General features: G+C 41.4%; 1 protein-coding gene across 2 annotated transcripts in view; it reads left to right on the plus strand.

Annotated features, from left to right (window-relative positions):
- The first annotated feature begins 1,907 nt into the window (after positions 1-1,907).
- Positions 1,908-14,781, plus strand: part of usp43a (ubiquitin specific peptidase 43a) — a 76,587-nt gene continuing 63,713 nt past the window's right edge. The window contains exons 1-2 of one of the 2 annotated variants that reach the window (XM_041222005.1): positions 1,908-3,036; positions 12,552-12,695. In XM_041222005.1, the coding sequence (XP_041077939.1) occupies positions 2,425-3,036; positions 12,552-12,695 (756 nt within the window). In that variant the 5' untranslated portion in view covers positions 1,908-2,424. The remainder of the gene's footprint in view (positions 3,037-12,551; positions 12,696-14,781) is intronic. The other variant, XM_041222004.1, reaches the window with a different exon arrangement.

A 14,781-nucleotide genomic window follows, 5' to 3' on the forward strand; every position in this document is an offset into this window, starting at 1 on the left:
TGTCTAAATTCATTCTCGTTTCAGTAGCTCAGAAACAAATTCTCTAATGAATTGCATCTGCCCACATCCTCTGCCAAGCTACATTAAGGCAGCCAAATGCCATGCTTACAAAATAGGACATTTGAATGCCACCAGTCTGCCGGGCAGACCTGATGTTTACTTCAGTGCCTGGAGTCCCCAGTGCTGTCTACAAACAATTAGTGGGTGGCATAGGTCAACAGCAATAAAACATGTATCCCCAATACATAGCAGGAGCTCTATTGCGCAGTTTCCCCAGGAAAGCAGTGTTTAAAGCAGTTCCTTGATGCCACTTACAACCAACATATATACAGAAAAGTCACCATGATCAAAGTAATGAAGAAAGCTTGGCTTCACCATTTATGGACAACAGTGTGATCAGCTTCTATTGGCCCCTAGCATAGAAGCATTGCCTTGTCACTGTACTGTCACCGCATTGCCACTGAATGATACTCGGTAAGGTCTGTTCATCATGATATCGTTACTTATTCTTAACTCTTTTATCAAGACACTCTTGGCATGCAAAAAAGCTGTTATTGACAATGATCTTTAAACTACTTATAAGAAAATGTTCTCTTTAAATTCCAGTATTACACATATGGGTTAAATTGGGTGTGAGCGTGGTGTTGCTGAGCACAGCGTAGACCCCTCCATGCACATTTACCTGCTTGAAAGAGAACGCAATGTATGCTGAAAGTTAGGATGTTGCAGTCCAGACTGGCAGTCTCTCCCTCACTGTGGAATTAAATTATTGCACTACTGAATCCAATCTCAATGATAGTAGAAGTGAAGATATTAGGGACACACAGGGTTGTTGATGCCTTGGGCATGCATCAGCTTCAAACCAGTAATTTACAACTCAGGCATCATCTTTAATTGGCCCTGTATTTGTGTCTAGACGTGAGTAAATTATTCGTCCAGACATTCTGTGCGCACAATAAGAAACCACCGTACATTGCAAGATAGTCATTTAGAAATTGATAAATGTGCAATATTGGACACATTGAAATGTTAATAGAAATGTTCATGGAAACACAATTACAATCTTTGTCCACCAGGTGGCATGTGTTTTATTCTATAAATTCTAAAAGAAAAAAAGATTAACAAAATCGGTAGCTAATAAATTCTGTTTTGACGAAATATTAGGACACAACAGGACGTTGCACTTTAGAGAATATTTAAAAACATAGAAAACGAAAATGGCTTGCATTTATAGACGGTAACTAAATGGGGGAAAAATAAAATTAACTCTGCATATTCAGATCCAGATCTTTTTTATTACAACCCGAGCGCAACCCAGATCTGGACCTCACCAGACTTCGTGGAGCAGGGCTTCTCAAACTCGGTCCCGGGGACCCCCTGCTGTGGCTGCTGGTTTTCATTCCAACCGAGCTCTTAATTACTTAACTAGACCCTTAATTGAACCGATCATTTGCTTAATTAGACCTTTTTACTTGTTTCCAGCTCTTGAACAGTTTGCATATTTCAAGTTAGCTGTAACATTTGATAAGTAACTTGAACTGCGACTGTTTAAGAGCTGAAAACAAGTAAAAAGGTCTAATTAAGCAAATGATCGGTTCAATTAAGGGTCTAGTTAATTAATTGCGAGCTCGGTTGGAATGAAAACCAGCAGCCACAGCAGGGGGTCCCCGGGACTGAGTTTGAGAAGCCCTGTCGTAGAGGAAACTTTCAACACCCCCGGGTTAGGCGGGGTGGGGTGTACGGGTACTTTTTTCCCCCCATGACAGCTGTTGAAGCGCGCACATGTGCCAGATCAGATCAGATCAGATAGGTTGCTCCAGCTTGCAGCTTTACCCTTTTCGTTGAACTGACTGCAAAATACACCGGCTGGAATGCCCTGACCCGTGCCTGGTGCCAGTTCTCTGTTCTCACCGCCAGCAGCACTGTTTCACTGTTTAACTTGATGCAACGTCCACAGCGCATAATAACACAGACGCACATACAGGCACAGCACAGCACCTTTTCAAACTAAACCAGGCTAATAAGATTCAGAGTAGGAGGTGCAAGATCCACCAAGCAGAAACATACACTTGCGCTGGAGTACTGAGAGAGAGAGGGAGCGACTGGGAGTGAGAGAGAGGCACTGACAAGTGCTTACAGCAAACAACACACAACTCACCTTTCCAGTTTTTCCAGATCGGGAGGCTCGCTCAGAAAGAGGAATTATCGGAATGCAGGGGACCGGGGGAGAACACCCATGCTTACCTGGTTCAGATGTGCCTTGGCACCGACACTGTGCCCGTGTATGTTCGTGATGGTTGAATTCACGAGAAAGAGGTCGATTCGTTTGTTAAGAAGGAGTAAGGAGCGGGTAATGGGGCTTATTTCGATTTAAACAACAACAACAATACAAATAATAATAATACAACGCAATTACAAATAAAAATGGATAACCAGAGAGAGGAAACACCGTCAAAGTCTATTAAAAACAAAGTACCGAAACGCAAGGAAAAGAAACACAAATCCCGGAAGCTGTTAAGAAGGAAATCTCTCAAATCGGTGGGGAACTTTATGAACAGGGTCTTGAAAACTTTAAGCACTTTGGTTCACTTTGCGGACCTGAACCCGGCGGAGGCAGAGGACGATGACGGCGGGTTTCGGGCTACCATAGCACCTTGCACCTTAACAGCCAACCTGGGACACCTGAAGGAAGAAAGCCAGGGTGAAAAGAGTGTGACGCTATCTTCCCAGGAGTCGGTCAAAGAAAGACTGTCTTGGTGCTTCGGGGATAAGACCCCCGGCGTGCTGGGTTTGAAGAATCATGGCAACACCTGCTTTATGAACGCAATCGTCCAGTGCCTGAGCAACACTGACCTGTTTGCCGAATATCTCGGCTTGGAACAGTACAAAGTCGACTTAAGCCACAGGCAAGTTAATGGCATGTTGAAAAACGACGATGCCTCACAAGTCAAGGGCGAGGTTACGAAACAGTTAGCATCCTTAATGAGGGCGCTTTGGACACTGGACTACACTCCTCAACTTTCCGTGGAATTCAAGGTAGGCACAGCAGTGTGGGTTTAACACTGCAAACATGCGCGGTGTAACAACTGTAGGGAGACTGTACCTAGAGTCGTACTGCATGTGTATATACCGTGTTTGCTTGTTTTACCCCGTTTTCTAAATATTTATAGAAACAGGTGCAGAAGTTTGTTTGCGGCTTTCAGGGCTGTAATTAATGCGGACACAAACTCGACACGGACTTCACTGTTACTAAATATTTAGATGACACGTGCAAACAAGTAATACGAGTCATATAACGGTTTGTGCTGCAACAGACGTCGGTGTCTTGGATACATTAACAAACACAGCATTTGCGTTATTAACCTGCGCTTCAATGTAACTCTTTTTATTTATGTATTTATTTATTTTAAATCTCGTTGTGCGCCTCCGTGAGCGGTGACTGGTCAATATTGAATGAGAATGGCAGCACGCATTCCAGAGAGCGAAGTCCGTGTATGTGAAGTATGCGAGTCCACCAGACACGCCTGGCTGCACCCCTGTTTGGACGAGCTGGGCAGCGTTTGTTCAATCTGATGATATAGCGGGTTATGGATTGTAACACTGCCGCCTGTAAACATTGTCGACTTGTACATTTGCAGTATGCAGTGCTGTTTTAATCCTGGCATCTTGGAAAGTTGTCGTTAACCGAACAAACATCTAAAAAAAAGAGTGTTTTTTTTTTTTTTTTTTTGGGGGGGGGGGGGGGGGGGGGGTGGGTTGCATTTTTGGGGTGTGCATTTGGGAGTGGAATCTGAATTTTATTATGATATATGATTAAAAACCAGTACAAAAATAATAATAGTAGTAATAATAATATTTCCTGTCTGTAATTAAGTTATTATAGGTTGTAATTTCATAACTCTTACCTGTAGTGCACTTCCATAGTGTTTTTTGTTATCCTAGTGTAGTACTTAGTATTATGATAAATGAAAGTGCATGTTGATGCATGTGTTTCTTTTAAAACTGCACATTTGACACCTTAGTATCTAATGTGAGGTGTACGGAATTATGTTGTCACCTCGGCCACTCTAAACTTGCACGCTGTGTCGCCTGTATCATTGATATCTGATTGAGCTAACATGACGAGATTACCAGTTTTAATCTCCATGAACCCGTTCAGTGCCAGGCTACTTTGTAATTTTTTGGAGCATTTTTAACTGGCATGTACCCTTTTTTTTATTTTTATTTTTTTACTTTAACTGTGTTGTTATGATAACTTATTCTAGTTTTGTTAACCTTAAAATTGAAATCGAAATGTAATGTATCAGATTACATAAATGCAGCTTGTGTTCTGATTTTTTTTAAAGGAAGATGTATTTTGGTACTTAATGAGCCTGTTTCTTTTGTTCAGCAATTACATGTGATTTTTTTTTTTTTTTTATCAGATTGCTTGAAACAAAAACTGTACAGTGTAATTACAAACTGAAAAGAGATGGTCTTGCACACTGCAGTCTCCAGCACTCTTCCTGCCTTGCACACTGCATTCTCCAGCACCCTGCCTGCCTTGCACACTGCAGTCTCCAGCACTCTTCCTGCCTTGCACACTGCAGTCTCCAGCACTCTTCCTGCCTTGCTCACTGCAGTCTCTAGCACTCTTCCTGCCTTGCACACTGCAGTCTCCAGCACTCTTCCTGCCTTGCACACTGCATTCTCCAGCACTCTGCCTGCCTTGCACACTGCAGTCTCCAGCACTCTTCCTGCCTTGCACACTGCAGTCTCTAGCACTCTTCCTGCCTTGCACACTGCATTCTCCAGCACCCTGCCTGCCTTGTGTATTGTTTTAATTGAGCCCTTGGGCCGTTCTAGGAAGCTACGAGGAAAGTACCCCTTTTAAAGTCAGAATTATTTAGTATGGCACACTCAAAGAGCAATTGTGAGCAGACTCCCCTGACTTTGGCCTGTGAGGATTCACTTCACTGAAAATGTATTTTAAACAGGTCTTGGGTGGGTTTTGGAAAGCACACGCTCTCTGAAGCACACTCCAGAGTCTCGATGGACCCTGCAGGTTCTACCAGTACATTGTAGTTCTGAGCTGCATGTTAGAACATAACTCAAAGCTGTTAGGAAAAAAAAAATCAAAGTTTTTGTTCTTAGGAAAATCATTTTTTCCTCCCGATTAATTCCTGATACTCTACATAGCGTTCCCCTGTGTGTGCCTGCCCTCAGCATGCTTTACGATAATTCCAACTTTAAAGACAATTCATTTTAAATTAAGGGCCTTACTAGTCACGTTCTCCCTTTTAATAGAAAATTAAAAGGCTCCTTTATAAATGTATTATTGCCAGAATTATATTTTTTTTCCCCAAAGAAAAATAAGTGTAGTGTATTTCAGTTATTAATAGTGCTCATACTCACAACTGCCTTTAAGAAAGATGACATAAATCCATTAATTAACAACTGATCCTTGGTACGGCAGTAAAAATGTCAGTGCCCCGAATGACAGAAAAATTAAAAACACTCAGTGTGAAAGTTAACTGTCATTGATTGGTGGTCAGTTGTGAAGGTGAGGGAAGGACAGCTTTTCTTGTTTTGAAATCAACACATTAACAAATGGATTTGAGTACCTATCTAAAAGTATTTCTTAAAGGCAACTGCAAGTATCAGCACAGCCCTAGTTATTCATATGTTATACTATTAAATCATGTTTTGAGCTAAGCTGCAGTGCATTTTGAACTCTGAGATACCTCTATTAATTTGACTGGGAGGGCCATTCTTGTCCCTGGATTACCCAGCTACTAGGGGTTTTAATAGATTTCAAGGAAAGGTAAATTAAAAACAGCAAGATGCAGCACATCTTGTCTACTTGGTATCCCTCAAATCATTTTGTTTTTCCCTGCAGTAGCAGTTCAGAATGGTTTGATCCACCTCGTGATGTTGCTGTTGGTCTATTAGACAATGCTAGCAGTCTTTTCATATCCCCTGCCCTGGGTTTCCACCAGTGCAGATCCAATTCAGGCCACAACTGTGACAGGATTTTCCATGAGTGTATGTCAGTGCTGGCTCCCATGGCACGGTGGCAGGTAAACTGTGTTCAGTATAGTTTGCAAGTCACATTAACCATCCTACAAGTGTGTAAGCGTTTAAGACCTACATGACTGCTGAAGGTGGTCTGAGTCGAGTCTAAAGTGACTTTACTAACAGGAAACAGTGATTTCCAGTGTTTGGGGAGTAAAGATAATGTAACACTATGCCGCCCCACCCCCAGTGGTTTTGTATTGACTAATCTGGCATGCCAGAACTTGGTGCTAGTGAGGAACACAGTTGTGGCTGGCTGTTCCGGGAATAAGTTCAATGTCCAGGAATAGTGCTTCCGTTACAACAAGGATCTCCTTCAGGGAATAGAAAACTAATTCTCTCGGTTACGGTTGTTTAGTGGCATTTTAATAGACTCAAATAAGCCTTGGGTTTAATTACAGCCTGTTGTCTCAGAGATACTTCTGTAATAACAGAGATTATTTGAAGAATCTGATGGTCTTGTGCTCTATTTCTACCCGCTGTTTTCAGTTAAGACTCTGGTAATTGTTATTTAAATTGTGATCCTTACATGAAAGCGCAGCAAAAGATATTAACTTATCTGGTTGCTGTAGATTTATTCAGAACTATGAAATGCCCAACCGAGCTATATTTAGTATTATAAACTTCACGGTTCTGAGACAAACAAATCATTATTCCAACAGGCAGATACCCCTAAAACCGAACAAGACTTTTTAATCTTGAAACTCCCTTTAAATTGAACCCATAATCACGTTTAAAAAATGTCTTCATACACAAAAGCAGTTTGGTTTTTAACAGGGGTTAATCTGTAAACTAAAAGATACCAGATATAATAATTAAGGAACAGGGATAACATTTTTGTTTCTAGACCTAATGTACTGACCTTGGTTGACAGCAGCTCCCCTATAAGCTTCATGTTCTTATCTGCTTGTGGGTTACGTGCCTTACTGTTGACTAATCTGCTGAACAGGAGAGAAGACACTGCTGTTGGGAAATGTACTAGTTAGTCACATCCTAAAAATATTTCGCTACAGTAACTCTCGCTACAGATCCTGTGCAATCTGGCACGAACCCCTGCTTACCCACTGTAGCCATAATTACATGTATACGATTGACCTTGTTTGCCATAGACTTTACTAAAACCCAACATGCTTTGAATCCGCGTGATTGCCATTCGGGTTTCCAAGCGTGATGATCTCTCAGTATTCAGATGTGCGTTTGTTTTCAGCACGTCATGCCGTTAGACACCAATTCCTTCAGTGGCTGCGGTGCATGAACTCCTGAACTCCTGATCCAGTCCAAGCCAGGTTGCTGATCATACAGGTGGTGACAGTTTAGTTTAGAGGGCTCAATGAGAAATAATCTCCATGCTGTCATGGTGCAGCTCCTAAGGGATTGGTGTCAAACTCACAATACCAGCAGCAATTGACACGTTGTCATGAAGAGGCCAAGGATGAGGAATAAGCTGCCCCATTCCCATGAGCAGGGGGCTCTGCCAGTCTATCCCAATACAGAACCTTCATTCCAGATGCACTGAGCAAACTGGAGTCGATTTCATAATTCAATCGAGGTTTTAAACTCCAAATGAAAATATCAGGTTGTCTGTATCAGACGACTTTCCATATCGTATAGTTTCTATCCAATGGAAATTAAGTAAGATTAGCAATAGTGCTGAACTACTCATATCACAAAAAATATATAGATGTGACTATCAGCTTGTATTGTAAAGCATATATGTGTATAATATTGTAAAATCTAATTACATTCAAGGATACAAATGATGCAAATCAAGTACAAATTAACAAATAAAATAAAACATGGAATTCTTTTTTTTTTTTTTTTTTTTTTACATATTTTGTATCCCAAAGTCTGGTTTTCAAATCTGATTGTGCCAGCAGACATAAAAGGACATCAGACATCTCATTCTGAGATGGCCCAAACTAGGGTTGGGTTGAAGCAGAGAGGCACAACACACTGTGCCAATGTAAACTGACTGTCAGCATTCAGCACCATGAGTCCAGCAGCACCTTCAAGAGATCTCGCCCCGTTACACAGGCGAAGTCAGGCCTGTGTCGAAATGCCTTGAGCTCCAGCTTTAGTACTTGGAGGCTCTGAGGTGCATCTGTACAGTATCTCTTCAGTTGATGTTTTCACATAAAAATACAGAATTGAGTTGCCAACTGTTATTACCTATGGGAGCAGAATGAAACCATTTTGCAAAGTAATGCAATACCGGAACATTAATGAAAGACTAAACTGAAATAAAAACCATTAGAAGCACATACTCTTCCTGAACGCACAGTCTCGCACTGGCATATGGTAAATGGTCTTGTATTACATGCGTGAAGGTGCTAAGTAGTGTAGAATTGCATTTTCTTTGAGAGCTCGGATCAGCTCCTCCAGCGCAGTGCAGATGGGTTTTTGTATTGCTTATTTCTGCCAGCGAAGCCACCTGCTGTTTCAATTCGAGAGGACTGCAAAGTTAAATGATGGTCATATTTTCTGCTGAACCCGGGGGTTGTGAGAAACAAATGCTTTCCATTCACATAAGTGTGTGCTGACCTCCTGTGGCACTAACCTGACCACATACAGCAGCACAAAACGCTTATTCATTTGAAGACATGTACAGTGGAGCAGTGTGAGAGTCCTTTAAGCACAAAGCTCTTAAAGGGGTATGTATCTATGTCAGGTCTTTGCTATGTCATTGTGGCAAAGTGGCTTGCAGTGTGCAGGTGTAGTTGGTGCAGTGTTCAGGAATAACACACGTAAGACAGTGAAAGGTCACTTTATCACTTATTCAGCGCTTGTCAGGCGCATTGGGTCCAATTTATTTTATACACGCTGTTTAAAATGTATATTTTTCAGAGTAAAACAGGTTTAAAAGGCATTGAATCGCAAAAGGACACTCAGTACTGTATCTCCAGCCAAGCCCCACCCCTTGTTCGCTGTATTTTTCACATACCTCTTTATAGATGTGCATACTGATAAATCCTCTCCTGATCACTCGCTTTATCACCAAACTCCTCAATAATGCAATCCAATTCATTATATTATTACTATAACATCTCAAAAAGCTCTGAAAATGTCTGTGATATTTCTCTGACAGCAAACATCCTATGCTTAACCCTTTTATACTCTCTAAAGATGTTCACCTACAATCCAGCATTTTTCTAGACTTTTCTAGAATTATGTTCTGCATTATCGTATTGAAATTTCTAGCACCTTGTAGACAGTACTATCATAGCATTAAAGGGTATGAATACTTTCGAATCAGCATTTTGTGAGTTTTGCAAAAAGATTGCTGAAATAAATAATTGTAGACATCTATTTTTTGTAACTTTTTTTCCTCATCCACAAAAGCAAAACTTATGCTACAAAAGATTTTTCCTAAATCTTTGTTTTCGAGAAATTTCTAGAAATTATAATTTTCCACTGGGGTATGTAAACTTTTGACTACAACTGTATATGATAATGTATCTATTTTTGTAATTCATTTATAAATGGGCCCCACATTTTAGGGCAGTATTATATTTCCTTGTATCTGTCTGGTAGAGCCTCTCCAGCTGTATGCATAGAGCATTAGATTAATGTTTCCATTCTGTGAAAGTTGGACTTTGTTCCTGCAAAATAAAGACTGAGGCGCATTCCAGTTGTCAGTTCCAAGGTTCTGTTGAACTCTGCCCAGAATTCTAGAACTGCATCCCCTCACATACTGCTGTGTTCCGGACTTCAATCACAGTGGACGACCGCCAGGCATTCCAGGACAGACTACTGCCAAAACAAACAAGAAATGCAAGTGAGGAAACACAAAACCGGGCCATGATTAAAACATCATTAACCTGCATTTCAGTTCAAAACAATCTTGCAGATAGCCTCCAGGAACGTATTTCTTCTTTTCCCTGCTATGGTTGTAAAAGGCTCTATCTTGCTGCACACAGACCCCCTCAGGTTTGCACGGACAGCAGCTGATATCTTGAGGAGGAAAAAAAAAGAAAGAAAAATAAATTAAGCATGAAAGCGTGAAGCACTGTCTTGAAAAGGATACATGTATCGCCCCTCAGGCACAGCATCAGCACAGTTACCTGTCGTTGCTCCAGTACCTCCATGTCATGCATCAATATCATGTCCTCTTAATATTAATTATTTTGCTTTACAGACAGCACTGACTGGAGACAAACAATGCTGTTGCAGTAAGCTTACCCTCATATTGAATTTATCTAATGTACATGTACATAGTCATTCTCATATTTGTATAACATCAAAGAAACAACTGCACAGACCGTTTCTCCCGGGAAAATTTTGAATACTCCAGGACAATTAAGTTTCAGCTTGTGCCACCTTCAGGCATCTTTTATAGGATTTCTGTTTAGGGTTTTCCGTATATAAACACCAAACAGAAAACTATATCTTCAAACCATAAAATTTGTTTAAAATAAAAATAAAAAAACGTCTCCTGTTGTACCGACTATCGCAACTTTGGAAACCCGAGTCAGCTACCAGCAAAAACGGTCTAACGATGGCCTGTTTGTATGTTGATGGCAGTCTAGAGGTCCCTGTCATCTGCCGTGTACGACGAAGAAAAAAAGATTCCAGTCATAAACCTCCAGTTAGGGATTTATGGCAACCTTATATCTGGCCCACCATCTCTGTACTCAACAGCTCTCCACAGGGACATTGATATGAGGCCGTCTAACCCACTGGTAACCTCAGAGCGAGGAAGAAAGTCAAAGAAATCCTATTCACGCTGCCAGAGAGGAGAGAGCAAGATAACAAACCAAGAAAAGAAGGTGCTGCTTCACTACACACACCAGGGAGCGAAACTAAATGAGACAAGGCAAATAATTACAGAAAAAGGAAAGGAAAAAACAACTGTGTCAGCCAGACCTGTCAGGGTGATTCGGATATCCCCAGAGATCAAAAAGTGTGTTCAGATCATTTTTCTATCTGGCTACAACAGTGCGCTTTCACTTTGTTTGCCATATGCTCTATATTCAGTAAGTAGCCCTACACTTCTGGGACAGTATTAAAAAAACCTGACAGTTTATATCTGAAGGGTTATACTAGTGGTGTAATGATCTCCAGCCAGAATAGAGAGCATTTATTGCACTGAGGGAGAAAACTACATTTTAAGCCAGCGATTCCTCGCTGAGATGATTGCTTTAAGTTAAGGCGATCACCTGTGATTACAGTGAGGCTGTTTTGATAGATGTGTATAAACTAGGTCTTAATTCCACTGTTTCAGACAAGGAGCTGCCTCTATGATTACAGCAGCAACTTATGGGATGTTCTTGAATATTGTCTACAGTCTATGTATATCAGTTCCTTGATGTGTCATCTATAACTTCAAACACAGACCTAACATATACATATAGTGCTATATGCATAACAATTTGATCTACTCCAGATTTTACTATGAGCTACTGTGAGTGTGCCTAATTAGGCTCACAGTAAAACCTGGAAGGGCTCCCGCTGCCCTGCAATTGGAGTCTTATTGCAGCGCTATACGTTTTGCAGAGTTTGGGGCAATGCTGTTTTTTTTCAGCGACAGTCCAGAGAACGGTGCAAGACTTCATCTTGCACATACTGCACGGTTTTAAAATTGAATGTAATATAAAAACCCAATCTTGACCCAGATAGTATACCATAACTTGAGATTACATATTTCTTTTTTTATTTCTGTACTGATCTGATAAAGAGCCCAGTGAGATTGTATCTTTTCGCAAGAAATCATCACTTTTACTGTTCCGTTTGTGGAGCCCTGTGCACAAAGCTCAGGCTTATTAAAGAATGTTTATTTTTCAACAGGTATTATGAATATAATTCACAGAAGATGTTAATGCTGTAGTTGTAGTTGTTCGTTGAATGAGGGTGCATGAATAAACAGGTGCGTCATTCATCTTTCAACTTCTGTTGTAAAAAATCGGACGTTGAAGATGTCTTTCACAACAGGCTTGAAAAGTTTTATAAATATCACAAAATGGTAAATGCCAAGAGTGTAATGCTACACCTTTGACATTTAGACTCTTGAAATGTTATGGTATATATTTTCAGTGGTAGTAGTTTAGCTCAACATATTGGTTCCCACCTCAGGAAATTCCTGCAGGCTTACTTTTCGTAAACAGGTCTTTTTGAAGGTATTTAGAGATCTTTGCTCACACACCTCATCGGCAGCAGGAGGAGAAAAGGGGCTGAACATTTCTAAGGAGGATTCTTCCCGGTGTTAAGACTTTTCTACCAGGTGCTTTGAGGTGTATCATAGCTGCTGCACATTTTATTCAAGGTTCTGGGTTGTAAGAAACATGTAGCTTCCAGCACTATATAGTCCCTGAAATGCATTAAAACTTTTAAAACTGCTAATTTCTGGTGATAGTACAAGCTCATTTATAAAACCCAAGACTTAGGTCAGTCAAACTGGGATTTGAACCCTGGACCTTGTCTTTACCAGAAATTAAACATCTTTGGAAATGATTCTTACTCTTAACATATTTCCCTGCCCTGTTGTGTCCCCCCCCCCCCAGAATACTGTCTCGAAGTACGGCTCCCAGTTCCGAGGGAACTCCCAGCACGACGCACTGGAGTTCCTGCTCTGGTTACTGGATCAGGTCCACGAAGATGTCAACTCCTCCCCTGGTAACACCAACACTACCAAACCCATTGGGAAGGTAGGCGATCCATTAGCCTTTGCCTATGGGCTTCACTGGGAGCACATTTCCACTGTACGTCTTCCTAGGAAACCTACAGCCTTGTAGGTGAAAAGCATGCATAACTTTTCCAGCTGAAACTTGGTAGGATTGTCCTTTAGCTTCTTGAAGGTCTCAGGATCTAGTTCTGGCCTCAGATAAAGAAATGTTTCTAAATCAAGCCAGAACTGTCTGTATGTTCATTAGTAAACATAATTGGCTGACAAGAAAAGTTGCTTAATCATATTATTTCTGTCTGCAGAGGGCTTGTCTGACTTGACCTTTAATTGCTTCGTACATAGGGGTCGTACATGGAGAGCTGCAGGCATGGGCAGCTCTGAGAAGAGGTTTGTGGGCTTGTTTGTTTGTTGATTGGTTTACCTCTCTTGCATATTGGCTTTCTCGCTGCCCTACTCTCCTAGCAGGAGATTATGTTGAAGCTGTTCATGAAATTGGAATTTCAACTTTCACTTTTAAGAGAAAAAGAGAAATGTCTTTTAAAATAAGTGCGATCAAATTATATTTGCTTTGTACGATTCTTAATAGAATCATTTGGAAAACAATAACATCTTACGCCTGCACCACCCTTGTCTTCCTCTTCTGAGACTTTCCTCATTCCTCTGGCCCTGACTTCATAATACCCAGGGCAGTGCAGCCCTGGTGCTCATATATTTGTTCAGCACGCTTGATAGCCTCTTGATCGCTACACTCCGACAGTAACAGAAGTTTCTGAAACTAATAAGCAAACTGGGATTGGAAACTTGCTGAAGTTTTCATGCTCCTGGCAGCTGGCAAATTGAAAGAGAGCGAGAGGAAGGGGGGGGGGGCAGCGAGAGAGGGAAACTATGGAATGGTACTCTGAGCTTCAAAAGCTTGCGATTGGCAGGTGTGTTTTCTGAGACGAGGCACTCTAAGACAGCAGTTTGTTCTTCCAACAGTGACTCAACCAGCAAGTAAATGTGCTTCTAGATCAAACTAATCTGAAGCACTGCTTGTCTTGCCATTTAAAACGGCGCTGTTTGTCACGCTGTGTGTTTCTCGCAAGATGAATGGCGCATCACAGATCACAGCATTCAGGAGAAAACATGCAACATGAAGCCTCCCGTTTTGAAGCGCCGCTGCCTGCAGGCGAGAAACCTTGACTGGCAGCTGCAGATCATGTAGGAATCCAGGTGTTAGCCCTGAGCAAGACAGACAAACACCACACAATAAATCATGTAGTATACATTGGAGTCACATCCAGGGGTTCAGAATCTGTTTTCTTAGCTCTTATTGGCAACATTGATTCACAAAACCTTAAACACATTCCTCTCTCCCTCATTAGCTTTAAGTACCTTTTGCATTTGTGCTGTTGCTATTAGTTGAACACAAGTTCCCACCCATCACCTGCAAGCTTGACTGGTCATAATCAAAAGGTGTATTGTTGCTAATGTTGTTGCAGTTTCTTTTAAAGCCCCATCCCAGCAGGGCTCCAAGCAGTTTATATCTAATCCTATTAATGTCTGCTGGGCTTAAAACTGGTGTAGCTGTCTGACTGGAGAGAGAGTGTGCTGTATTCATAATGCATTACCGTGTAGGTACAGTCAGCGCAGTGCAGGCGTGTGCATGTGCAGTATAAGTGTACTAGACTTTGTGTTCAATAGAACATAAGAAAAGTTATTCAAATGGAGCGGAGGACATTCAGCACATCAGTGCTTGTTCGGTTCCCAGGAGCAACAGCATGGCTTGGTAACCCATTCCATACCCTCACCACTGCCTGTGTAACTGTGGCAGGGGGGAAAGCCCTGCAAGTGCACAGGTGTAGGTTGGCAGAGAAGGGGTTGAATTCCTCCCTGCTGAAACGTGTGGGAATGTGTCTGGAGCCGTAAATTGAATAAGAGCTGATTAGTTAGTCACAGGTGTACAAAAAGGGAGATCACAGGTGTTAGTAAGAATTAGTTTCAAGAGTTAATGTTGGTGATGGAGGTGGAGGTACGTGCTACTGTGTTGCTGTGCTGTGCTTATGTCCGTGAGTTTTGTACACCTTTTGTTTTGGCCCTTGTGATATTTGTTTTGTTAATGTGTTTTG

The sequence above is a fragment of the Polyodon spathula genome, chromosome 21, assembly GCF_017654505.1.
Source record: "Polyodon spathula isolate WHYD16114869_AA chromosome 21, ASM1765450v1, whole genome shotgun sequence".
Taxonomy (NCBI): domain Eukaryota; kingdom Metazoa; phylum Chordata; class Actinopteri; order Acipenseriformes; family Polyodontidae; genus Polyodon; species Polyodon spathula.